Source organism: Neophocaena asiaeorientalis, unplaced genomic scaffold, assembly GCF_003031525.2.
Source record: "Neophocaena asiaeorientalis asiaeorientalis breed wild unplaced genomic scaffold, Neophocaena_asiaeorientalis_V1.1 scaffold240, whole genome shotgun sequence".
Lineage (NCBI taxonomy): Eukaryota > Metazoa > Chordata > Mammalia > Artiodactyla > Phocoenidae > Neophocaena > Neophocaena asiaeorientalis.
This window is the reverse complement of record NW_020185331.1, coordinates 1,970,742-1,997,826: the sequence shown is the minus strand read 5'-3', so window position 1 is coordinate 1,997,826 and position 27,085 is coordinate 1,970,742. Positions and strand designations below refer to the sequence as shown.

General features: G+C 47.5%; 1 protein-coding gene across 2 annotated transcripts in view; it reads left to right on the top strand.

Moving 5' to 3' along the window:
- Positions 1-10,152: 10,152 nt before the first annotated feature.
- Positions 10,153-27,085, top strand: part of HPS1 (HPS1 biogenesis of lysosomal organelles complex 3 subunit 1) — a 42,214-nt gene continuing 25,281 nt past the window's right edge. Inside the window, exons 1-17 of one of the 2 annotated variants that reach the window (XM_024734805.1) lie at positions 10,153-10,404; positions 11,284-11,435; positions 11,705-11,811; positions 13,481-13,597; positions 16,194-16,331; positions 16,549-16,691; positions 17,072-17,180; positions 19,446-19,606; positions 20,114-20,216; positions 20,843-20,938; positions 21,048-21,117; positions 22,552-22,607; positions 23,788-23,955; positions 24,050-24,229; positions 25,331-25,392; positions 25,890-26,024; positions 26,111-26,176. In XM_024734805.1, the coding sequence (XP_024590573.1) occupies positions 13,481-13,597; positions 16,194-16,331; positions 16,549-16,691; positions 17,072-17,180; positions 19,446-19,606; positions 20,114-20,216; positions 20,843-20,938; positions 21,048-21,117; positions 22,552-22,607; positions 23,788-23,955; positions 24,050-24,229; positions 25,331-25,392; positions 25,890-26,024; positions 26,111-26,176 (1,604 nt within the window). In that variant the 5' untranslated portion in view covers positions 10,153-10,404; positions 11,284-11,435; positions 11,705-11,811. The remainder of the gene's footprint in view (positions 10,405-11,283; positions 11,436-11,704; positions 11,812-13,480; positions 13,598-16,193; positions 16,332-16,548; positions 16,692-17,071; positions 17,181-19,445; positions 19,607-20,113; positions 20,217-20,842; positions 20,939-21,047; positions 21,118-22,551; positions 22,608-23,787; positions 23,956-24,049; positions 24,230-25,330; positions 25,393-25,889; positions 26,025-26,110; positions 26,177-27,085) is intronic. The other variant, XM_024734806.1, reaches the window with a different exon arrangement.

Below are 27,085 nucleotides of genomic sequence, written 5' to 3'. Positions count from 1 at the left end.
TGGCTTGGAGAAGGCAAGGGAAGGGGGCCATAAACACTTCCCCCTCTCCCCAGCCTCAACACCACAGCCCCAGCCTGAACATTGCCCATTGCTCTTTTCCACACTTTCTCTCCAGTTCCACAGCCTCACCTCTGCCAGCCACTCTATTCCCCAACCCAGAGCCCAGGGAAATCCGCCATACTGAAAGGGAATTAAGTTCTGATTGTAGAATAGCTCACAGTCTTTTTCTTAAGATGTACCAGAATTGCAAATAAGATAGTAAGGAGTACTCAAAGAGAAACAGTTAATATAAAGCCCAAGAGCATTAGAATCCCCGCCTCTGGGTTCTGCTAACAGTTTCTGTAACTGCCTTCCCGTGCCCAGTCCTGGGGGTGGTGACTAGCTGGGGCGTTCAGAAGAACCAGAGTGGCATAACTAGAACTTGAACCCAGATCTGTCAGAGTCCAAATTCTGCTGTCATTGCACTGGGCTCACTCTCGCTGGACTGGCTATGGCCAACTTCCTGTTGGCCACAGCTAGCTTTCATGAGGTCCTGGGTGTGTCTACACAGAACCCTAGCGGTGCCTTCGCCCAGGAGAGTTGATCTCAGGGTTTGGAGGGACTGACCAGTAGCTCTGATGAGTAGTGAGTCGAGCTGTGACCCGCCTTAGCTATAGAATTTTGAATCCAGGCTCACCTTGGCCTACCAGGGGCCCTCCGGGTCTGCTCCTCTCCTACGTTTGTCTGGGGCCACTCCTACCGCTACCACCCACCATAGGTGATGACTCTTGGTATTTCAAAGTCCCAGAGGTAAGTGGCAGAGCCAGTCAGCACCCACACAGGCACTGCCTCTGAGCACTGCTCCTCCCCCACCACCACCCAGAGCTTTGGAAGTTTCTCTTCACCTTCCCAGACTAAGTAACAAATCCATTAACTACTGCCCTAGGGGTAGTATTTGCGAGTATCACTGTAAAGCAAGAAAGCCACAATACAGCAAACCAACTGCTTCAACATCCATTTCCTTCTGAACAGCAGAGCAACCCCAGGGGCCCTGGGAGCATCTGGGGGAGCGGACCAAGCTCCACGTGACTGGTTCGGTAGTAAACCCCACAGTCCTGTGTGCCCAGCAGAGAAGAGGGGGGCCCTTCTTTGTAGCCCACGTCAGGCACATTACTCTTCTAATTATTATTCATGAAAATAGTCTCGGATTCTTTTTCAAGTTGTAAATGTTAAGTAATAAATTATATTTTGGGAAGAAGCAAAAAGAAACCTTAGTTTTATTCATCTGGAAATTGGCAAAATGAGTGCAGGAACGCCTCCCAGGGAAATGTTCTCTGTGCAGGGGATTTTAACAGGTGTTAATATTTTCTTCCAGGGAACGGATTATATTAAGGTTTATATAAGCCTGGTGATTGGCAGAGAGTTTGGGTCCCTGAGGTAGTTCATATTTTGAGGTAATGTTCTGTAAGTAATAAAATGTGGATACTCTAACTTTCTGTTCTCAGGGTGTTCTGTGGGGAGAGGAAGGCCGCTATTGTCCACACGACACCTCGACCTGAAGACTGATTGCCTGATGAACTAATATACGCTAGGGATCTTTGATCTCATGCTGTGCTATGCTCTCCCTCTACTCTCTTCCCCACAAGTGTTGCTTCAAGTACTCCAAGTAGAAATTCAATTTTATTATTCAAATTAGATGTCACTATGTTAAAGTAACCGTTAGCTGCAATACCAGGTAAACACTAGTATCTCAATGGCTTAACACAATCCAAGTTTATTTCTTGCTAATACATCATGTAAAGTTCAGTTGGTGATAATGGATAAGGTAGGCAGTGCTTCTCTTCTATGCAGTCCTTTAGGGATCCAGACTGATGTAGGCTCTCTGCCATCTTCAGCACTTGGCCTCCAAGGCCGCTATGGCATCAACATGCAGTTGGCAGACAAGGAAAGAGAGTATGCAGATCATATGGGAGTATTTTAGGGGCCTAACCTGGCATAACTTCCTTCCCTTCAATTCCTTAGGCCCTCAGTCAGTCTCATGGTCCCATCAAATGCTGGGGATCTAGGAAATGAAGTCCCTGGCTGGGCAGCCACTTCCCAACAACAATGATATTTCCTTCTTATAGATTGAATGTCTGTGTCCCCCCCAGATTCACATGCTGAAATCTAATCTCCAACATGATAGTAGCTGGAGGTAGGGCCTCTGGGAAGTGATTAGGTCATGAAGGTGGAGCCCTCATGAGTGGGATTATAAAAGAGACCCCAGAGGGCTCCTCTGCCCCTTCCACCATGTGAGGACTTTTCCAAAAGGACATATCCTATGATCCAGAAAGCATGTTCTCATCAGACACTGAATCTGCCGGAGCCTTGATCTTGGACTTCCTAGCCTCCAGAACTGCGAGGAATAAATTTCTGTTGTTTATAAGCCACCCAGTCTATGGTATTTTTGTTATAGCAGCCCGAATGGACTAAGACATGCGTGAAAAAGGAGCACAAAACTTCGATGGACAGCTAGGAGACCAGAGAATGAGCCAACGCTATTGGGTCCCTCCAGTAGATTTGCCATCAAGTGAGTGTTACACACTATGTGTGGTGATATCTAAATTCAAAGGATTTTTTTTTTTAGCATACTTCATAATGACCTAAAGGAGCTTTCTTCTCCATCTCTCCCATTCCTTAAGTCCCACCTCTCCTAGTACTTGGCTGATTTTTAGCAGAAAATAATTTCTGTGTTGTTCCACTGCTATCCAGTTAGGCTTTACCTAGCACTAGACAATGTGCCCCTCTACTAGGCACATCAAAAATATCATTTAAAGCCTCAAATAGCAAAGTGGGTTAATGGTTCACTGGAGAATCATAGAGGCCTCAGCTACTGACCAAATGGGTGAGTTCCCATACCTGTAGATCACAAAAACACTATCCCACTGATTGAATCCATTTGAGGAGAGCAGGTAATTGAAGGCGACTGCTCTGACCAAGGGACCTTGATTCCAGTCCCAGCCCTCCACCAACTAACGGTGAGATGTCAGACAAGTCACTCAGCCTCTCTGGACTTAAGCGTCCCCATCTGTAAAATGAGGACTTTGGATTAAGTGAACTCTAGGGTCACCTAAAACTACCCATTGTCCATCTATGTTAGATGGTCCCTGTTCCAGGTGCTATTGCTATTGTCTTCCTATTTCCTCCTCATATATAACATGTTTATATATTTATATATATATATATATATACACACACATATAATCAACTCAGATATATCTTTTTGAGAGGTTTCAAAGTTAGCCTTAAAGTTCTTGGTGCTATTTCTACATGAACGCAATGTGCTTTTCAGGATGCATGCAAGTGATATTCAACACAAACAACACATTTGATGGTAGTTTCTTTTCTTCTAGAGATAATGTCAATGTCATGATTTTTCTTTGAGTTAATGACATGACTCCTTCCATCTAAGTTCTTCCAAGCAGTGATTTAGTGCAAATTTAATGTAGATGAAGCATGCCCCAAGGTACACTCACCTTGTTATTAGTTTTTGAAAGAAACAGATTGACCTCACTTTTGAGAAATTAGTTAAATCAAACCTTAAGACACATACGTGGGATTACTACAAAAGCATCTGATGTAGCATAGTAGAATTTTATCATGTGTGTACCTAATATCCTGGAATTCAACTAATTACAGGTGGAGGCAGGCAGTGGGAGATGGGAAATTGGAGGGACAATGAAAAGAAAGATGGGGGGCGCAAAAGAATGCATAATCACAAAAATGCTAAGGGAGATGCAGGAAAGAACAAAGAGCAACATAAAGGGTAAACATGTAGGAAAGTCTAAATAAATATAAAACAATAATAGTAATGTCTCATGAGATTTAATAGAGAGAGAGAATTTAAAATGCATTACAGCAGTAGCATACATATTGAAAGCAGGTAAATGGAAAGTATTCTAACGTCCTTCCATTTCTGAGGAAGAGGTAAAAGTACCAATTTATATTAAACTTTGATAAGTCAAGGATGCATGTTTTAACCTCTAGGGTAACCACTAAAAGGATATTAAAAGAGTGCATTACTTCTAACTGAATGGTGGGGGGTGGGTGGAATCATAATAAAAAATAGTTGATCTAAAAGAAAGCAAGAAAGAAGAGAAAGACAACAAAGAATAGGTAGGACTAATAGAAAAGCAAATAGTAAGATGATGAATTTAAACACACATTTATTTGTAGTGTTACTGTCAATAGAACAAATGTTCCCATTAAAAGAAAAAGATTTTCAGATGAAATACAAAGAAACGAAGTCCAACTAAATGCTGTTTCAAAAGAACATCTAAAATATAAGAAGGTAAAAAGGATTAAGGAAAAGCTGTGTCATGCAACAAAAGGTAATCAGCTACACTGATATGAAACAGCAGATGCTTTTGTAAAACAAAAAGCAGTGTTAATAATAGAAAGGGATATTTCATAAAGAAGGAAATTTAACAGTAAAAATTCTCAATTTGCATGTACCTTATGAAGTACCCTATATGTAAAGCAAAACCTCACAGAAATAAAAGGAGAAATAGGCAAATTCACAATTACAATAGGAGATTTTTAACATACTTCTCTCACAAAATACAATAAACAAATTTCACCTAAGTAATATATTTATATAGAACAGCAGAGCCAACAAATGAATACAGAGCATTTTTTTCAAGGGCACGTGGAAATACTTACAAAACTTGACTATATGCTGTGACATAAAAAAGTTTCAAAAAACTTCAAAGAATGATAACATATAAAGTATTTCTCTGACAATAGTGAAATACAGGTGGAAATATTTTTAAAAAGACAACTGGAATATCTACCTATGTTTGGAAATTAAGAAACAGACCTGTAAATAATCAATGGATCAAAAAAAATCAGAAATCACAATAAAAAGTAGAAAATATTTCAAATTCAATGAAAAATACTACATATCAAAATCTGCAAGAACTCCCAACTTCTGGTAATTAACATTATTTTGTCAGACTGACCCTTGTGCCAACAGCAATTCTAAACTGCTGACAAGATACAAAAAAAAAACAAAAAAACACCCCCCCACACACACACAGCTCTTTGAAGGCAATAGCAAACAGCTGAACAGCTAAAAGCAGGCAGAAAGTACAGGAGACTAGACCCTTGAATGACAGGAATCAAACAGGATAAGAACCACAGTCATCTGGCTTTTCCCCTGAAGGAATTCCCCCAGTTCACAACAAAAAGGGGATTGAGGTCAAGCAGAAAGCAGCTGTGTATTGGACTGTGGAGTAAGAGACCGGTTTTCAGGAATGACAGAGCAGCTGAAAATGAAAGGGGGTAGAAAAAGGAGAAATAATGGGAGAAGCCAACAAAGCCAGTATGAAGTACCCTCAAATATTTGGCTGACCTCTGAACTATGTATGCACAGAGTGAGACTCCAAAAACCCTGGTAGAAAGAAAGAGCTGGAAGGCTGAGAGAGCAGCAGAGATATATTGCTGCCTAGTGGGAGGGAGTTTGAGTTCAGGTCCTACCAAGTTACAGGAGCTTGGTAAACACTTCAGCCTTCCCACTGAAACCCCCCAAAGGCCACACCTTAACACTAAGGATCACACCCTCTTAGGATTAAGGAAGAAAACGAAATACATCCACTCTAACAAAGCCAAAAATCAAGCCTCCACAATCAAAATGAACCGCCATTATCAACTGCCACCTAGAACAAAACTCAGCACTTCAGTGGAAGACAACAGAATCCAGAGTCTTCAATGCATCCCTTACAATGTCCAGTATAAAATATAAAAATTAATAGACACACAAAGAAGCAGGAATATGTGACTCACTGTCAGTAATAGTGTCATGTTGAGCTATACTGACACCTGAGGCAAAGGAAAAATCAGAAATAATGATCATGTTTATATTTAAAATTTTGATATTTTATTTATCATGGATTTTTACAGTAATTTTGATTTTAAAAACATTAATTCATATAGTATTTATCTTGAGTACTAAGTTTTTTGACATCCCTTTAAATTTTGCATTCAAGGTAAATATCTCATTCTCACCCCAGTCCTAGTCCTGAAGCCAACAAAGGATAGAAAACAGAATCATAAAAATACTCCATACATTTCTTGAAAAGGCATTAAAAAGATGAAAGGAACAAAGAAAAGACAGGACAAATAGAAAACAAATAGCAAGATAACAGACCAATAAACTTAAACCAAACCATATTAATAATCACATTATATGTAAGTTGTCTTAACATACAATCTGACAATTTAGTCTGGCAGAGATTGTCAGTCCGCATAAAAAATTAGATCCAACTACATGCTGCCTACCAAAAAATGCACTATAAATATGAAGACAGAAGTAGGTTAAATATAAAAGAATGGAAAACTACATATGTAGGGGAGGTAAAATTTCTCCTCAACCCTCTTAGGATTTCTGGCTAGGACTGACATAAAACAGATTAATAGGAGAAAAGCATACAAGTTTTATTTAGTAATTTTTCACATGTGCATGGGAGCTCCCACGAGAAAAATGAAGACCCAGAGAAATGGCAGGGCCTAAGCTCGTATATACTAGGTTCAACAAATTGCGGCAATTGTGGAAAAGTAAACTGTTTGGGGAGACTAAAGAAAGATAAGAATTATTTTAACGAAGTCTATTTGTACAGATTTCTCTCTGCCTGGACTCCTCATCTCTGGTAATAAGAATGTTTCTTTTCTCCTGGTATAAGGAGGGTGTTTTTCATGTGGGAGTTTCACGCCTGCTTTCAGGAAGAAAAGGGAAGGTCAGAGCACCCTTCTTGCAGGCACCTGCTGTTTTTTTCAAGTGCCTTTAGCTCAAAATAATCAATATACCAAAGTGGCACGTTTTGGGGTGGCATGTCCTGAAGTCCTTCACGTGCCGTGTTAACGCTAACCAGAAGAAAGCTGTAGTAGCTATACTATTCTCAGACAAAGTAGATTCAGTGCAGTAAATATCGCCAAAGGTCAGTTCATAATGGTATGGGGTTAATACACTGAGAGAACATAACAATCATAGATGTTTGTGCATCAAAATAAAATGAGCTTCAAAATAACATGAAGTAAAAGATGACAACTACAAGGAGAAGCAGACAAATCCACAATTATGATTAGAGAGTTCAATACCACTCTTTCAATATTTCACAGGAAACCAGTAAGGATATAGAAAACTTGAATGCTGCTATCAACCAACTTAACCTAATTGACATTTATAGATCCCTCAACTCAACAAAAGAAGAATCCATATTCTTTTCAAGTACATATGGAACATTCGCCAAGACAGAACATACCCTAGACCATCAATAAATGTAAAAGTATTCAAATCACACAAAGCATATTCTCTGACCAAATGGAATTGAAATAGAAACCAGTAACAGAAAGATACATGGAAATCCTCCAAATGTCTGGAAATTAATAACACACTTCTAAATAACTCATGGGTCAAAAAATCAAAACAAAAGTTTGAAAGCATTTTGAACTAACTAAAAATGAAAAGACAACATATCATAAGTTGTGGGTGCTGAGAAGCAGTACCTTGGGGGAAATTTATAGCAGTAAACTCCTTTGTTGGAAAAGACAAGAAGTCTCAAATCAATGGGTCAGTTTCTGCCTTAAGAAACTATAAAAAAAAAAGAGCAAATTAAAACCAAAGTAAACAGAAGAAAAGAAAGAGTAAATATCAGTGTAGAAATTGGTGAAATAAAAACCAGGCAACCAATGAAAATTGATGAAACCAACAGCTGTTTCTTTGAGAAAATCAGCAAAATCCTTGGTGTGACCTGAATCCCTCTAAATTTATTGAACAGAATAGAGTCCAGAAATATATCCACACATATATGGTCGATTGATTTGAGACAAATGTGTCAAAGTAATTCAGTGATGAAAAGATATTTTTTCAGCAAATGATGTTAGAAAAACTGCACATCTATATGCAAAAAAAAAAAAAAATCTGAACCCTTCTCTCACACCACCTACAAAAATCAACTCAAAGTGGATCACCAACCTAAATGCAAATCCTAAAACTATAAAACTTCTGGAAGAAAACACAAGATAAAATCTTTGTTTCTATCAATAGACAGTACACAAAGAAGCACAAAGATTTCTGTTCTTCAAAAGTCAGCATAAAGAGAAAGAAAAGACAAAGCCACAGATTGGCAAAAATAATAATAATAATGCAAAACAGATATCTGATAAAGAATTTGTATCTAAATACATAAAGAAACCATATAAATAATAATAAGAAAAATGATCCAATTTAAAAACGGGCAAATGATTTGAATGCTTTACCAGAGAAGAGATACAGATGGCACATAAGCACATGAAAAGAAGTTCAACATCATTAGTCCATTTTCCAGGAAAATGGAAATTAAAACCACAATGAGATGCCACCATATACCTACTTGAATGGCTAAAGTTAGAAAAGGATAATATCAAGTGCTAAGGAGGCTACAGAGCAGCTAAAACTCTTAGTATTGCTAGAGGGAATGTAAAATCGTTCATGCACTTTAGAAAACAGTTCAGCAGTATAATATAAACTTAAACATACATTTACCATACAGCCCAGCCACCCCAGTCCTAGGTGTTTACCCAAGTGAAATAAAAATTTATGTTGACATCAAAACCTGGACATAATTACAAACAGATAAACTGAATTACATCAAAACTGAAAACTTTTGTGCTACAAGTGATACCATTAAGAGAGTGAAAAGAAACCACATAACGGGAGGACATTTTTGCAAATCTTATATCTAAAAAGAGACTTGTATGCATAATATATAACAAACACGACTCGATAATAAAAAGACAATTAATTTTAAAACAGGCAAAGAATCTGCATAAACATTTCCCCAAGAAAATGGTCACAAATCACATGAAAAGATGTTGAACATCATTAGTCTCAGTATCAAATCAAAATCACATTGAGCCATCACTTCACACCCACTAGGATGGCTAAATTATAACAGACACTAAAAGTGCTGGTGAAGATATGGGGAAACGAGGACGTTGATGTTGCTGGCAGGAATGAAAACTACTAGTAACAGAAGTGAGTACGTAAACAGCAGCATATCCATTTGATGGAATTTATTCAACCACTGAAATTCATGCTCAGGAAATGTTTGACAGAGAGAAACATGGTGAGTGAAAATAGCAGGGTAAAGAGTGCGCAGCCAGAATGATCTCAACTGTGGGCTGCAGAGATGCCTGCAGAGGGGCTGTGTGCTGTAGATGGGGGGCTGGAAGGTCTGGGGCTTAAGGTGGGCTGGGAGGGGTGGGTGGTGAAGGGGGGGGTGGAGAGTGATAACTCGCTTTGTCTGCAGGTGGTGGAGGCATTATTGGCCCCTGCCTTGCCCCAGGTGGCGCTCAAACTGCTGAACCCCAGCCAGTCCTCGAAAGTCATCCCCTGCTGGGCTGTGCTCAAAGCTCGCAGGTGGCACCAGGGCACTAAGGGGTGGCTTGGGTGGGAATTTCATCCCTTGCATTATCTTCATCAGCTCCCCCCACCTTCAGCCACTACACATACAATTTAAGAGACTAGCAAACACAGGTTCAAAACAAAGACCCTGATGTGCACCCCATCCCCAAAATGGATTGAGAACCCTTATAAAGGAAGTCCAGCGGTGGTACTCTGGGGGTAACTGCGTCCTTCTGCAGGTTGCCTCTCCTCTCAAGGAGCTGAGGGAAACCGGTGACAGAAGGGCAGCTCCCACCCAGAACTGCAGCTCAGCAAGAAAAGCCAGAGCGTGGGGAAGAGCCCAGCGGAGCGCCGGGAAACCTGCGTTCTGATCCTAACTCGGCCCCTCAGCAAGTTATTTCTTCTCTCTGGGCGTCAGTTTCCTCTTCTGTAAATGGAGACTTTCCTAGTACCTCGGTGGGGAGTGGCTTGAGCTAAGGCAGGTTGCAGGGCCGGAAGCAGCAGGTGCCTCTGACGGCTGCCTGCAAAGTCCCCCACACTGTGGGCCTCGGTGCTCTCCTTGTTGACGGGAGGAATGTGGCCACCGCCCGGCAGGAGTCAAAGCGCAGGAGTCAGGGTTCGCTGGGCCCGGCCTCCGAGCGGAAGCAAACCGAACAGGCAGGGGCGTAAACCAAGCAGAGGCGGGGCGGGCTTCCAGTCCCTCCCCGGGCGTCACGTGGGCGGTCACGTGGCCACACCCGGAAGCGCGACCGCTGGCTCCTGGCAGGCAGGCAGGTGTCTGGGTACTACGCGGTACGTGGGCCTCCCGCACTGTCGGAGGGCCTCGGTAGTCGGTAGGGCTTACTCCGGGATCCCGGCGCTTCCCTCCCGGAAGTGGGGGCGTCTCCACCTCCAGCCTCACCCACCCGGCGTGGGGCCGTGGGCCCGTCGCCTCACCTCTCGGAGCCAGAGTTACTGCAGCAACGAAGTGGGGCAGTAGTCACAAGCCGGGCCTTCTTCCCAGGGTATCTGTGAGGTTCGGGGGACTTGGGGGTGAAACTGCTGCATAAACTGTAAAGTGCAGGGCAAACTGGAAGGCTGCCATTCGGCGGGCGCGCCCTGCAGGTCTTCACTCTTGCGTCCTCCAGCCCATCGGGGGCAAGGACGAGGCTGTGAGGGTGTGGGCTGCTGGCAGGCAGGGGCGGCGGCCATAGGGGCAGTTTGCTGGGAGGATGGCGAATATGGGCGTGGGGGCGTTTCCCCAGGTTGCCCCGGCGCCATCTGGGGCTCCAGTGAGTCCTGTGTTCCCTCAGAGCATAAATAATCAGAAAATAACATAATCAGATAATAATAATCAGAAAATAACACAGGTGAGGTTCTCTTTCCAGCAACCTTGTGGAATAAAAGTAGAACCTAACGTCCACTAAAGAGCATTTCCATTTTTCTGGGAATATGGCGTTAAGGTCAATCATGCCGGTGATGTAGTGAGTCTCAAGTTGCACAAGATGCTGAGCCCCTAACAGCCCTTTCCTGTGTCTTGTTTGTTTACAATGTTTGGTTTCCTAATTAAGCTAAAGCTTTATATTGTTCCTGCTTTTCATCATCAAAATATGAGTGATTCTGAAACCAGTTTAGTTCACCTGTTATTTGAGGAGGGGAAGCTGGGAAGTAAGAATAACGAGCCCCCACCCCACCTCTGTGTAAGAAAGTTTGCTAGGGGTGTGTCTGCCTGGTTACTCCCAGGCTCTCACTAGAACCCTGGAGGGAGGTGGAGCCAGAGGCTGAGGCTCAGAGAGGTTTAAGTGTCTTGGCAAAGACAAAACTAGAACCGGGTCTCCCCTGCCTGTTGTATTGCTTTACTGCCATTCATTGCATTACCCTAGGATACCTCCTCTCTTCCCCAGGACTGCTTTTCTGTCTCCCTGGGATGTGCTATGCTGTTTCCCAATAGTCACTCATAGCAGGCTTCCCGGGGCTGCTCAGGGTGGGTTTGCTGACCACACCATGGCTCAGAGTGACCCACGGGGAAGTGAGAGTGCTCAGAAGGAAACAGTAGGTGAGAATTAATGTTTGTGGACACGTGCTATGGCCAAAGGACGGTGCTTGCCGGGTTTGTGTTCTCCATTGTGGGAGGGCAGGGGTGGGCAGAATGTGGGGCACTTGGACACCTCCTGGCCGAGGGGAGTATGTTCTGAGCAGAAGGCCTTAGAGCCAGATAGAGACCTTTGACCACTCCGTCCTTCACCAGCTTGTCCACTCCTGGGAACAGGCAGCAGCTGGAACAAGAGCCTCTGCTTGCCCTCATGACCTCCTTGTTTTAAGCAGGACCTGGGATGCTATGCTGCTCTCCATGAACTGGTCACTGAGTCTGTCTACCACAGCCCTTTCTGAATCTTTGGCTGTCTGGAAGCTCCGCTGTGCTCCTTGCCAAGGTAGATGATCCTGCCTGAGATGGAGGCAGGCAGCACCCACCCTGGGGCTACTCGGGCTCTGGGAGGTGGACAGGGTGACTTAGGCAGTAGACTGAGCTCTCGCCGGCTGTGCAGAGACATCTCATCTCCATCCCTTGTCCCAGCCCTGCATCCTGATGTCAACTTTGCCTGTTCTGTCCTTCCTCCCTTGCATCCAGGAGGTCATCATGGCCTACCAAGTCTCTAAGCTACACCTCTTGAATCAGCCCCTTCCTCCCCTGGCCTCCACCAAGGAGTGGACCCACATTACCCCGCACCAGGACAATAGCATCCGGAACCTTGACCCCACCCATCCATGATCCACACCCTTACCAGCCTACGGGGGCTCCCTGCTGTTCACAGCCTCCATTCTACAGCCCACTGTTCTCCAGCCCATGCACTCCCTTCCCATCAAGCCCACCTGCCCTCGTCCAGCAACCTTTCCTTCACACTCCATTGCTCTCCCAGTCTCTGCCTAGTGTTTAGCAATTCCATGGGAATAGGATACATTCTTTGTTTTTCACTGTGCTGGAAACATCATCAAGCTAGGTTCTCCGAGTTAAAGTTGATAAACCAACTAGAGATTTGGGAGGAATTTAAGTACCACGTAGGGCATCCTGAAGAATGTTACTGAGTCTGAGACCTCGAGATGCTGTGATCCTGTCGAGGAAACTGGGCATCCACCATGGAAGAGTTAGAACAGAGCTTCCTCATTATCACGTCCTAGCACGTGGGTGATGTGTTCATATCTGTGTGACATGCTGAGGTATAGGAGAAGGTCTGAAGCCCTTGAATGGAGCAAGCAGCTGGCCTGACAGCTCTGGCTTCACCAGGCATGGTCAGGCTTCCCTAAGCGCTGAGAAGATAAATGTCTTGCTGCACCTCACAGGCCCAAGGCCCAGCATGGGAAGCTCTGGATTAAGAACCTACCAGTTGGTGAATATGAAAACACATTGTATATAGTCAAGCATTACAATGTGTGGGTGCTGGGGAAGGAGGCCCGGAAGGGCAGGAGATACCGGTGGGGGTGGCTGAGGAAGCAGCAGCTAAGCAGGAGTGAGAATGAGCCGTGGCCAAGGTCACATAGCCTTTGTGTCCACCAGAGCAGGAGGAGCTTGTGAATCAGACCCCTGTAATACTGAACCCCCTGCCCGTGGGCTCTGAAGCTCGTCCTCTGGAGCTATCTGTGACTTGAGGAGAAGCACATTTTTTCTGGACTTCCTGGAGGGAGATGCACCAGCTGCCCTCCATTCCAGACCAGGCCCTGACTGCCTGTCCCCCTTGTACAGTTGACCCCGTGCTCAGATCAAGAGCTGGGTCCTTCCTTGCCTTTGGTCCCAGTAGGCTGGTGGTGGGTGTGATGCTGTGTTTAGAGAGGCCAGATAACACAGGAAAGAGCCCCAGCCTTGGCATTAGACAGGCCTGGGTTTGGATCCCACTTCTGTCACTTAAAAATAGGACTAACTGAAGATTCCTGCTTAGTCCAGTTGCTGTGAGGGTGCCACAGAGTAACACCGGGAAGGCCCTCGTGGTGCCTGGCACACAGTAAAGGCCAGCAGGTGTTTGTGGGATCATGATCCTGTTCATTACTCAGGCCAAGCCTATGGGTGTGGGGCTGGGAGGTGACCTTGACCTTGCTTCTCCCTGGCAGATGAAGTGCGTCTTGGTGGCCACAGAGGGCGCGGACGTCCTCTTCTACTGGATGGACGAGGAGTTTGAAGAGAGTCTGCGGCTGAAGTTTGGGCAGTCGGAGAATGAGGGAGAAGGGGTGAGTGCAGGGTAGGAGGGACAGATGGGAGGGAACAACCCAGAGCTACCAGGAGGCAGGAGAGCCTGTCCACCCATCCTGGCCCAGCCAGAGGGGTGAACACGGCATTGTGTGTGGTCCGGCGCCCCTCACTCCTGCGCACCCTTAGAGGTCAGCCCTTGATGCTCTCCAGTGACCCACCCCCACCCTATGAAGAAATTTTCATTTCCTTCATGACTAATGATTTTGAGCATCTTCTCATGTGCTTATTTGCTATCTTTATGTCTTCTTTAATGAAATGTCTGTTCAAATCTTTTTGCCTAGTTTTCATTGGGTTGATTGTTTCTTATTATTCCTACTGAGTTTTGAGAGTTTCCTAGATATGGATATGTCCTTTTGTAGATCTATGTTGTGCAAATATTTTCTTTCAGTCTGTGTCTTGTCTTCGCATCTACTTCACAGTACCTTTCAAAAAGCAGAAGTTTTTAATTTTGATAACTCCATGTTTTCCATTTTTTGCTTTTATGGATCACACTTTTGGTGTCATATCTAAGAAATCTTTGCCCAACCCAAGATCACAAAGAGTTTTCACATATTCTTCTGGAAGTTTTATAGTTTTAGGTTTTATATTCAGTCTGATGATCCATTTTGAATTTTGGTATGTGGTGTAAAGTATAAAGTTTATTTTTTTGCATATGGATATCCATTTTAACGCTTTAATGTCACAACTCAGAGACAGTTGTCATTTTCACTTATATAATTTCTGCTCTGCATTCTAAAGGAGTAATTTATTTTGAATTTTTTTCCAGATTAATTTTGGATTAAAAACTTTTGTATTGGGGATGCAGTAGACAGTCCTTGCGTCTCTGCAGCCACACAGACTGGTTGCCTCTCAGTGCCCTTCCTGCTCCAGTGAGCCTGGTCATCAGCCGGACCAACTCCACATCAGCAAGTTAGTTCACCTCGACATCGCTGATACTCTTTAGGAATGATACGACATATCAGAGATCATAGACATCTAAGCGGTCTTATTTAAGCTAAAAAACAGGTCTATCTGTTAGGCTTTTTTATTTTTCAGCAGTCAATATGTATAATTTTTTAATTTTAAAGTATTTTACTTCTTAAACCACTATATCAACTTGGTCAATTTAAGAGGCAAACTATTTGATAGTGTTTCTCTTCCTCTTTATTAAAAACCTCATAAAGGAACAAACTCCTGACTTTTCAGTTCCTAAATGACTAAAGAATGGACTGTTTACAGAGAACATAGCAACGTGACCCTGCACTTGTGGAATTGAGAGTCTAAAGAAAATGAGCCAGGTGGCAAATAAACACCATGGGTTTATTTCACAGGTGTGGGGTGGGCAGGCTGGGGTGGTGTGGCCTGGGGGTGGTCAGGAGAGGAGCTGCCTGAGTGGGGACCTGTCGCAGGTGACTGACAGCCTCCGCAGCAGTGGACACGGCGCTGGGCTCCTAAATGTTGAGTCTGTGGGAGGAAACGACACCCCTCGTGACGTGGACCCCCTTGTATTTTAAGTGCCGCACAGTACCCCTGGCTGCTCGCCTGTTCTTCTGAAGGCAAGGTCTTACTCAGCTCCTTGTGTACAAGTTAAAATTAGGACTCCGCTTTCTCCCTGTTTCAGTCAAGGCTCCTGAGATCAGCATGGGGAAGGTCAGCTGTCTCCTCCTATCTTTTCATTCCAGTGTTGAGAACTTGAGTTATTACCATTCCCTTGGCTTTATCCCATTCTTATTCCCAGACCTTCAGCAAATTTGTCCAGTTTCTTCTTGGTTTTGTCTGTTTGTTCTGTTTCTTATTTGGAGGTCAGAGAGAATGGATGAGTGAAGAGATTATAAAAGTAAAGGCATTCTTGTTACTGAAATAGGGAAAGTACAGAAAGATGTAAAAACTGGGGGGAAAGATCATTCCTGATCCTTCTCTTCAGAAGCAGTAACTTTAATAGTGTGAATTTCTCACTGGTTTTTCAATACCTTGTTTTTTTTATCATTTGAAAATACAGAGCATTCACAACCATTTTTTTAAACATTACATTGTATCATAGGAATTTTCCATGTCACTGAAACACTCTAATATTTTAAGTGCTATATATTCTCCCATCATTCAGATGTACTGTTGTTTATTTAACTCTTTCCCTGGTACTGGACATATACATTCTTTCCAGTTGCTTCTACTATAAATTACGCTGTAAGGAACATTTTTGTGCATGTATCTCTGCCTCATCTCTGATTATTTTCCTTAGGATACGTTCCCCAAAGGGAACTTAACTGCAACAAAGGGCATGGACTTTGGTACACATACTGAACTTTCTTAGAGTTGGCCAGCTCTCTATTAAATGCCCCAAACATTCCTCTGTGGAAATGTGGCCTAATTCCTTAACGTTTCCTTCTAGAATCACAGCCTGAGCAGCACAATTAGCTGCCTGGCCCTTCCCAGCCTTCCTAACTACCACCCAAGTGTCTCCCTGTCAGGACAGTGATAGCCTCCCAGGCGGGTCTAAAACTATGGAGCCCTTGATGGCAAGGCCTGGGTCTTGTCCATTCCCTTGCCCCAGGGTCTGGCATACTAAGCAGTATTATTCTCTACCCCCTCTTGCAGCTTCCCGCCCTGGAGGACCAGCTCAGCACCCTCCTGGCCCCAGTCATTATCTCCTCTATGACGATGCTGGAGAAGCTCTCAGACACATACACCTGCTTCTCGACGGAAAATGGCAACTACCTGTACGTCCTTCACCTGGTGAGCGTGCGGCCCTGGGGCCCGTGTTCCTCTTCCCTCGGCTCCTTGCAGCCCACACGCCTCCTCCTCATCTTGAACCTCAGACTCTTTTAGAAGACAGAAGCTGCATCTTAACAAAATGCCCTGGGATCTGAGCCCCCCTCACTGTCCCCAGCGATCGGGGAGGTGAGGGGGTCCCCTGGGGCTGGCTGACACCCACTGACCGCTGTGCCTGCAGTTCGGAGAGTGCCTGTTCATTGCCATCAATGGAGACCACACCGAGGGCGAGGGGGACCTGCGGCAGAAGCTGTGCGTGCTCAAGTACCTTTTCGAGGTGCACTTCGGGCTGGTTACCATGGACGGCCAGCTCATCCGAAAGGAGTGAGTCCCCTGGGTACTGTGCTGAGCCCCTCTCAAGGCCAGGCGGTGTGCACCCAGCCTCAGTGAAGCTGCCTGTCACACTCTGCCCCTGGCCTCTTCCTGGGTCTCTCTAGCTGGCTGTTGTCACGTGTGTGTGTGTGAGAGAGGTTGAGAAGTGAGGCGATCTGCTCAGGCGCCCACCTCTTGGTTCCGTGCCCATCCCACTTAGCTCTACAGAGAGGGCAGAGCCCGACACGCCCCCTCTGTGCTGTGTGGGCTCCCACAGGGGTCTGGTCATGTCACGTGAGCTTGCCTGGCGCTGGCAGTGATGTCAGGCTGCTCCTTTGGCTGAAGCTGGGGACAGCCAGCTTTTTTATGGGTCTCCCCTGCTCTGCCCCCAGGCTGCGGCCCCCAGACCTGGGGCAGCGTGTGCAGGTGTGGGAGCACTTCCAGAGCCTGCTGTGGACCTACGGCCGCCTGCGGCAGCAGGAGCAGTGTTTCGCCGTGGAGGTGACTGCTGGGTGCGGGAGTCCTCGGGCCACAGAGATGTCAGGTCAGAGGGGCCGGGCAGCGTTAAGACCATGTTTTGACACCACCCTCCCCTCCGTGAGTGAGGGCACAGGCAGCGCCTCAAGCCCATGCATTTCTGAGGGTTGCTCTTTCTGGCCACATGCTGGGCTGGGGACTCTGATGGGCCTCCCTATCTTAACACAGCTAGATTTTGGATAAAACGGACTTTTTAATGCAGTTTTTGGGCTCTCAGTAAATTATGGAAATCTCTGAAGATAGCCCCCTCCACTCTGATCACCCCCCAAATTATATTGAGCTGAAACTAGAGTGGAAAGTAGTGAAAAATAAGCAGCACTAAAGGCAAGATTGCCTGAGTACAGATGACGGTACCAACACCGCAACCAGAAAACTAAGCCTTAGGCCAACAGCGACAGGAGAGCTGAGCCTGCAGCTCCTACTTAAGCCCAGACCTGAAGAGTAAGGTGGTCGTCAGCAGCACCCCCTTGCTCCTTGTATAGACAAACACAGATTCTCTCTAAATCGGTGATTCTCGCGCTCCGTGTGCATCAGAATCGTCTGGAGGACTTGTTAGATATAGGTTTCTGGGCCTCACTTTTCTCATTCACTGTGGGGGGTCAAGGGTGGGAGGCTCTACAATGTGCATTTCTAACTAGCTCCCAGGTGATGCTGGTTATGCTGGTCTGGGAGCTACATGTTGAAAGCCGTTGATTTTGAGGACAGATTAAGCGCAAACAAATACGAGCTCACAGTTTAACAGTCAGATGCACAAGAGAATAAGCCACCATGAGTAGGAGTCGGGGAAATCAATCACCAGCAGATGTAGATCCCAAGGAGCTTGATATACTAGAATTTTTAGGTACAGGACATAAAATAACCAGGAAATATTTGAAGACATAAGAGCTAGGGAGAAACCCCATATAGATGTTTTAGAAGTGAAAACATAATTGGTAAAATGAAAACCTTAAGAGATGGGTTAAATAATAGATGAGACATAGCTGGAAAGAGAATTAATGAACAGGAAAATAGATCTGAAGGAATTCATTTTCACACCCCACTCATTCACTCTTCCAGTAAACATATAGTACCTCCCATATGCTAAGAGGTGTGCCAGGCCCCGGGAATACAGAGATGAGTAAAGTCTCTGCCCTTGAGGGGAAATCAGCCATTCATATGTACTAAAAACAATAAAGTATACTGGGTGCTGCCAGGTTGGGTTTCTCAAAATCCATGGTGGCACAGAGGTTGGCGTGGTCAACTCCTTCTGAGGCATCAGCAAAAGGCTTCTTGTAGGAGGTGACCTAATGCAGTTAAGATAAAATCCACAGTCCTTACCAAGCCTATCAGGCCCTGTATGATCCACCACTGCCTGTCTTGCCCCAGCCTCATCTCATGCCTCTCTTGTCCTTACTCACCATGCACTGGCCACCCGGGACTTCTTCCCATTTCCGGGGCACTCTGTGTTCAACTCTGTCCAATGTGGTAGTCATTAGCTACATGTCTCTGTTGAATATTTGAAGTATAGTTAGTCCAAATTGAGTTATGCTATACCTGTAAAATATACACTGGATATTGATGACTTAGGACAAAAAAAAAAAAAAAAGAATGTCAAATAGGATTATTAACTATCCCATTAATAATGCTTTTATACGTTATGTTGAAATGATAATATTTTAGATGTATTAGGTTAAATCAATTATTAAAATTAATTTCACTTCTTTCTTTTTACTTTTTAATGTAGTTACTAGAAAAATTTAAATTACGTGTAGGGGTTGCCTTTGTAATCAGTTAGGCAGCACTGCTCCAAACTCTGTCTCCACCTCAAGGCCTTTGCATGTGCTCTTTCCTCAGCTTGCGGCATTCGCCCCTCCCTTCTTCTCTGACGGGGTTTCTTGTTCTCTAGATATCAGTTTAAAGGTCACCTCCTCAGGGACATTTTCTTTGAACACCCGACACACTTAGGTCTCTGCTCTTCTTCTCTAGTCCAATACTGTGTATTTCCTACACAGCAGTTGTTAGCACTTATTTTACCTCTTTCTCTGCATATTGTCTGTCTCATCCACTAGAGTCTAGTGACCACACTAAGCCCCAGAAGGGCAGACTCTGTGCTGGCCCGAGCCTCCCTGTTCCCAAGCATCTGGCACATGGTGTGTGCTCACTGTGGCCTGAGTGAATGTATTGCCAGCCTGGGGCTGGAGCGGGAGGTGTGGGGGTGATGTGACTTCCTCTCCCTGCCCGCATGCCCAGGCTGTGGAGCGGCTGATCCACCCTCAGCTATGTGAGCTGTGCATCGAGGTGCTGGAGCGGCACGTCGTCCAGGCCGTCAACTCCAGCCCTGGGCGGGCCGGCGAGGAGGCCCTACACGCCTTCCTGCTCGTGCACTCCAAGCTGCTGGCTTTCTACTCCAGGTGAGCCCAAGGGCCCCAGCATGGGGTGGCCTGGAGGCCCTGGGTCCCCTCACCTTCACCCTTTCTTATTCCCCCTACCTGAAAAGCACCACCTCCTGGGCCAGGGAAACCTTCCAGACCCATCTCTTCCAGGAAGCCTTCTTAGATTCTTCAGTTCTTCTCCCCCTCTCAGCTTACTTCCTTCTCTGAATTATTTCTTCCCGGAACACTGTCTCAGAATCTTAATTTAGGGTTTCCTGATATGCTGTTACTCGTCCCTGGTGGTTTTCCACTGGTAATTTTTATTGTTCAACACAACCAAGTTTTATTTTTTAAATGGATGAGTTAACTAATTTTGTACATACCTTGTCTTTCTCCAGAAAGGATGAAGTCAACGGGCACATTTGTAAACTCCTTGAGGGCAGGGATCGTGCTCCAGACTCCCTTAACTTACTTGCCCCTGTCCACTGCCACCTGTGGGCTGGGGGCAGCGGGCACACGCTGACCTGCTGCCTGTTCTCTCCGCAGCCACAGCGCCGGCTCCCTGCGCCCAGCCGACCTCCTTGCCCTCATCCTTCTGGTGCAGGACCTCTATCCCAGCGAGAGCACGGCGGAGGACAGCGACACCCAGGTCTCGGGGCAGCTCTCTGGGCAGCAGGAGGCCTTCAGGAAGGCGACTTGGAAAACCAGTCTGGAGAGTGCTGGGCAGGCTGCTGGGACTGTGGTTTCCAAGTCACAGTCCTGGGCATGTGGTTGGGCATGACTTTTTTCCAGCTGCTTTCAGATGTAAGGGGAATTCTAGAATGCATGTAGTTTAGTGGGTTAAAAGTGCAGACTTCTGGAGTCCCAGAAATAGTCCCAACATAGTCCCAACTTTACCACTAAGCTGTTTGCTGTGCAAGTACTTACCCCATCTGAACCTCGATTCCCTTATCTGTGCAACGGGACAACGATGGCATCTACCTCTCAGGGTTGTCATGAGGAATAAAGGACGCAGTTTACCTAGAGCTCAGCAGTGCCTGGGGTGTAGTGAACACTCTCAGTAAGTGCTGGCAGTGGTTTGGGTGCCAATGTGTCAGACTTTCTGGAATTTCTAAAATTGAAACGTCCCTGGAAAGTGAGGGCACACACCCAGGGCTGCACAGTGGAGTGTGCGCAGGGGCTGGCAGCCCCCGCCCCCCAGGGCTGCGCTGTGAAGTGCAGGAGGCAGAGGAGCCAGGCAGGCAGCTCTAACTAGCATCCCCGGACCTGTTGCAGCCTTCCCCACAGAGGCCCCTCCGCAGCCAGAGCATCCCCGTGCAGCAGGCCTGGAGCTCTTGTTCTGCAGATCCGACCAGGAGTTCTGCAGGGACTGTATGTGCTATTGGAGGGTTGGCCTCTCCCCAGAGAGCAGGGACCAGGGTCGAGCCCCCTGGGAGAGCCTCTCTGAGCCCTCAACCCAGCTGCCTCTTCTCCCTCCCAGGAGACAGACAGCCTCTCCCTCCCTGAGGAGTATTTCACACCAGCTCCTTCCCCGGGGGAGCAGAGTTCAGGTGAGACCTGGAGAGGAGGAGGGGCACAGGACAGGGACCTGGAGAAGGCAAGGTGGATAGGCAGCCCTGGGAGAATCTGTCTTAGGGTTCAGTGGATCCCGACGCCCTGTAAGGGTCCAGGCACAGACATCCAAATTCCTAGAGCCCAGGACACTGCGTGCAGCAAACCCTCTGTCTGCCCTCCGGCTCCGGCTTGAATTCAAGGACTGTTAAGACCACTCAAATGATCCCTAACATTTTTTATGACAAGTTGATTTCATTTAAAAATTCATCTCTCATATATGTGCTCTTTGCCTTCTCTTTCTTTTTTATAATTAATAAGTAATCAAATAATTAAGTAATCATTTTATTTCTAGTACAGTGATTTAAAATATAAATATTCAGTCTATATGGTTTATAGCTTACATGCTTTTCCAAAGTATGTGGGTAAACAATAAAAAGAAACGAAAAATATTGGAAATATTATTAACAAAACAAAAAAGGAGCCTGGGACCCCTGAGACCATGTGCCAATTCATCCCTGCTTGTCCATTTCTCTGTGGCTGGGATCATAACTGTCCTGGGTTCTCTAAGCTCTCCATGAACCCAAAATGTCAAAAAGCACTACTTTGGGGTAATGGCTGAAGTTCCATTTTCTTCTCACTGCTCCCTTCCCTCATTCCTCCTCCTGGCCCCTTTCTCTCAGTAGTTTTTTCATGCCTCAAAGCTGTAAATAATGCCTGTTCCACAGTGCACGGAACTCACAGCTTACGAATGGGTGGAGTTGCATTCATCCATTCGTAAGTCAGGTGTTTGAAACACAGACACAGGCTTCCCCAGAGAAACATGATTATAAATGATAATTATTTGCAATGAAATACATGAGAGAGCACTATTATTACAAGCCTACAATATTTCAAATATGCGGTTGGTTCAGCTGGTTTTTGTGAGCTGACCTAGGAAAGGAAATCTAGTTCAGTTCCCAGCACATAGTAGATACTCAGTTAAAGTTTGCTGATTGACTAAATAAATGGGGAACTGTAGACAGTGTGTGCTGCCTCCCAGTGAAGAGGCACTGTTATAGCCAGGGAGGGGCCTGAAGGGTTAGGGAAGGCAGAAACAAGGAGGGGATTGGGGGCCGAGGAGGGGGTTGAGGGACACCCCCACACCGCCAGGTACACGTGCAGGAGCTCCTCCCCACAGCCCACTGGGGCAGCAGGGAGCCTCTCTTCCCCGGCCCAGGCTGCTCCAGCTCTGGTACCTCTGAGCTTGCCCTGCACTCACCAGCTTGGGATAGGATGAGAAGGGGAAGTCTCCCCAGCTCACATTAACATGCTGTGAGCTGCTGATGGCATGGGGCCATCTCTGCTCCATCCTCCCCTGCTGACAGGCTGTTGGGCCAGTATTTACATTTTGCCATTATTTATGTTGTTATGTTAATACCTATGGCCTGCAGGTAGCACAGTCTGGCTGGATGGGGGTACCCCTCCCACTGATGATCCCCATGTCCAGGTGAGTTTCTCCTGGGGGGCTCGGGGGTGGGGGGGTTTGGCCGGGGCACCAGCTGATCTGAGATGCTGCAGTGAGCACTGGAGACTCTGAGGGCTTCTCCTGGGGTGACTCTCCAGCCACGCTGGCCTTCCTCGTGCCCTCTCACGGCTGGCCAGCCAGTGCAGGGGTGGGGGGAGTGGTGGATGAGGGTGACCGCCTCCCTCCCCTCCCCCTCCCCCAGACACCTGGCCTCAACTCCTGAGAAATCCCCACCCTCACTGTTCTTGGGAGTGAAAGTCCAACTTAATTTTTAATGTTTTCTAAAATGATAAAGTAAATACGTTCATTGTAGAAAAATTGGGATAAACAAAAGTAAAATATGGAAAAAGAAAAAAAATCACTCTCAAATCCCAGCCCCAGATGTTACCTACTAAGATTTTGGAGTGTTTCCTTCTAGTCTCCATTATTCTTTCTGTTTTTGAGCATTTTCCCATTAACTAGGCCCTCCTCAGCAGTGTGGTTCTTAACAAGACTGTTGAGAGTGCATTGCATGCGTATGTTATTATTTATTTAGCAAATTCCTGGAACAACCAGTGTGTTGTATGGAGTCTTCTGCTGTTATCGTAAGACTACAGTGACTTCCTTATAGAGAAGTTTTTGTGGCATCCCTAATGATTTCCTTAATTCTCTGCTTTTGCCCGTAAAGACTTTGTTACTCAGAGCCCTCGTAAGGCTGGAGTCTTGCTTGTTTAGCCCTGTTATGCCCCACTTGCCCCCCTGGAATGACTGTCAGGATGTCCTGAAGGTGGTGAAATGACAGGTGTTAATCAGCTTTAAATGCTTCGTGTACAGAAAGCTGTAGAGGAGCCGCCTCCCCTTCATGCCACCCCACGCCGGCTGCTTTTCCCACCTTTCTCGTCCCTTCTTACCACCCGCTACCCCCGTGTGGTATCCAGTCCTGACTCCCGGCAGAAGGGCCCCGAGGATGTTGAGAGAGAGAGGGGCAGCAGGACGGGAGCTGCCAGGGCAGCCGCAGCAGAGCGCAGGGATTTAGGAACTGGGATTTCTTGGGGCTAGAAAAGTTTATGCCTCGTGGTTCACAGGGAGGATGGCAAATGGGCAGCCGTGGGTGGACCCGATGTGGGGAGGAGGCCAGACAGCTGCTCACCCCTTCCCGCTGACAGCTCCTCTTCCTCCGCAGATGGCTGAGGACACCCTCCAAACGCTGGTCCCTCGCTCCCCAGGACCCTCCAGCCCCAGAAGGATTTTCCTGGATGCCACCGTGAAAGAGAGCTACTGCCCCATGGTGCCCCATACCATGTACTGCCTGCCGCTGTGGCCAGGCATCAACATGGTGCTCCTGACCAAGGTACGAGCACTCCTGCCTGCCCTGGCAACGCCCTAGCCTAGATGCCCGCCCCATGGCTGCCCCTGTCTGCCCTGCCCTGCTCTCCTAACCTTAGAGCCCCAGTACGGCCCTGGCCCTGGCCCTGTACCAGCTGCTGGATGGGTTTTCTCTACTGGAGAAGAAGCTGAAGGAGGGGCAGGAGGCCGGGAGTGCCCTGCGGTCCCACCCCCTCATGGGGGACCTACGCCAGAGGATGGACAAGTTTGTCAAGAATCGAGGTGGGCAAGAGCTTCAGGTGAGACGCAAGCCCTGGACACCCCACCTTAGGGAGAGGGGGCAGGGCCCATTCTGTCCACACCAGGTGAGGGGCCCAGGTGAGGGGCCCTGCCCCACCCCACCGTGGGCTTGTGATCCTTGTTTCCCCCATTAGGAAACAGAAACAGAAACTTACAGCAGTGGCACTTGACATTTCCAAAACGTTCTTGTGTGACGAGTTATAGCTCCCATTTTTCAGATGAGGAAACCCGGGCTCAGATAAGTGGTGATTTGGCCAAAGTTACTGGACTGGTGAGCAGTGGAGCCAGAGCCCAACTCGAGGGCTCAGCGACGGCCAGTGGTCTGCCTGCCACACCCCTCACCACCTGGCTGGTCTCAGACGTGCAGGACACAGGGAGGCCGCTGCACCCACAGGGGGTGTAGAACCCAGGTTGGGAGATGAGGCCAAGACCCTGGGACAGTGTGCAAGCAGAGCAGGAAACGGGGCACAGCCCAGGCCGGAGCCTGCAGGGGGAGCTCTCAAGGGTAGAACACTGGGCTGAGATCTGAGGCCACTCGTGTAGCTGGCAGGGCTCAAGGAACTGAGATTCGTTGTGCACGGAGTTTGCACTGGTCTGAAAACGAGCAGAGGGATTAGAAGAGGCAGAGCAGCCAACTGAAGCCCAGACGCAAATTACCAGTCAGTCCGCAGCGCTCAGCATCTCTCCATGCCCAGCACACTCCAGTGAGCACGTGTTAGGATGCAGAGCTCCCCTGAGGGGCGTCAGCACCCCAGCTCTTGCCTGCGTCCGCCCCTCCCTTGAGGCGCCTACCTGTCACTCTGGCATCATTGGTTTACGGTATCTGCCAGCGAGGCAGTGAGCCTGGTACTTGGCACACAGAGACTGCTCTTTAAATACACGCCTGCTCAATGAGTAGCCTGGTGTACAGTGGGGTGCAGGGTGCTGGGGGACCTGCCAGAGACCTAGCTTGGCTGTGGATGGCAGGTGTGTGCTGGGCCTAAATAAGCCATGGAGGCAGGGGACCTTTTGGAGCCTTTCAGAGCACAATGTAGGGTGTCCCCTGGACCTCGCTGTGGGAATGTTGTCAGGAAGCTGCCTGTCACCTGTCCTCCTTACAGAGCACCTGGCTGGAGTTCAAGACCAAGGCCTTCTCCAGAAGTGAGCCCGGATCATCCTGGCAGTGAGTGGTGGGCTCTGAGGTCAAGGGGGGAGTCGTTTGGACAGAGGAGCAAGTTTCCTCCAGGCCCAGAGGGAGAGGATGCTCAGGAAGGCGCTTCTGAGGACAGAGGGGGTCCTGGGAGGGCGGGTCCAGCCCACGGATGCTGAGGGGAGGCTGGGAGCAGAGAGGACAGAGATTGAGGAGCAGGGCCTGAAGGCCCGACACGGCCAGCAGAGGCCCAGCTCCAGCACGGACTCAGTGTGTGACCTCGGGCGAGTCACTGCCCCTTGTTTCTCCATAAAATAAACCATGAGGTTGGATGAGGTTCTAAGTGCTCAGAGCACACACTGGGGGAAAACTGGGAAGCTGCCTCCTGGCTCAGTGAGGGCCAGGGTGTGGGGCATCAGCTGTGCTGTATGTCAGTCCAGGAGGAGGGTGATCACAGGGGATGGGGTACCATCCTGGGCGTGCCCTCCTAGGGCCCTTCCAGCTGTGACATCTCACCTCTCTGTGCCCAGGCTGCTCCAGGCATGCGGGAGGCTGAAGAGGCAGCTTTGCGCCATCTACCGGCTCAGCTTCCTGACCACGGCTCCGGGCCGGGGAGGCCCCTCCCTGCCCCAGCACCTGCAGGACCAGGTCCAGACGCTCATGCAGTAAGTGTCGGTGTGGCCCCTCGGCGGCCAGGGCAGGAGCTGGGGCGCACCTGACCCCAGCCCTGTTCCCCCTGCTTCCTCGGCAGAGAAAAGCTGGCAGACTGGAAGGACTTCCTGTTGGTGAAGAGCAGGAGGAATGTCACCATGGTGTCATATCCTGATGGCTGGCCCTGAGGAGGCCTTTCGGGACTACCTGCCTCCTCCACCCACTCACTTGAAGGGCTGCGGCTTTGGGGAGAAAGCGCATATATTTCACCACCTCAGCTTCCTTTCTCTGAAGAAAAATGATAGGAGGTAGTGTCCCAGGGGTCTTGTCTGTAGGAACACTCCACAGCTGGAATTTCAGAAATTCCTGCTCTCCCATGGTTACTTCTGAGAGCCCTGGGGATCGTTTATGTCGGTGTTGTCCAGCCAGCTAAGTGGCAGTGGGTCTCCCACGAGGGGCAGGGGCCTGGGGTTGGGTAGGTTTGAGTGGCCACGTCCTCCTTCTTAGAGGTCACAGTACACAGTGGCACGTGAAGGCTCTGAGAAGGCCTGCAGTAAATGTGTTTATTTGTCCCCATTTGAAAAGCCACCTCCAAGACTTACCCTTTTATTACAGAACTAATTTTACCAAATACTGATTTTCCCTGGAACTTTATATGAAACAGCTTTCTCTGTATTAAAATCTCTAAAGGGTGTGGCCTCCTGTCTCTGGAGACTTCGGTCTTGAGTGCATAGGTGAGAAGGCCTTGCTAGCCACCAGCCACTGCCCTTCCTCTCAGATGGGAACGTTCCAGCCTCTGGAGATGAAGTGTAGAGGTGAACAGGATCACGGTGAGGCGGGTGGGTGGGCGGCCAGCTAGCCTCACTCTTCAGCTCTATAGCTCTGCTCTCATACCAGCCGCAGCCTGTGTATTATTTAAACTCATCCCACATGAAAATGGTAAAACATGAGCATACCATGTTCCTGTTGGGACCAGAACTCCCTGCATTAGATGTGCCAGAGCCAAGGATCCATTGTACTTGCATCTTAGACCTTCTCAGGGTTCGGGATTCGACGGTAAAGAGAGACCTGGGGC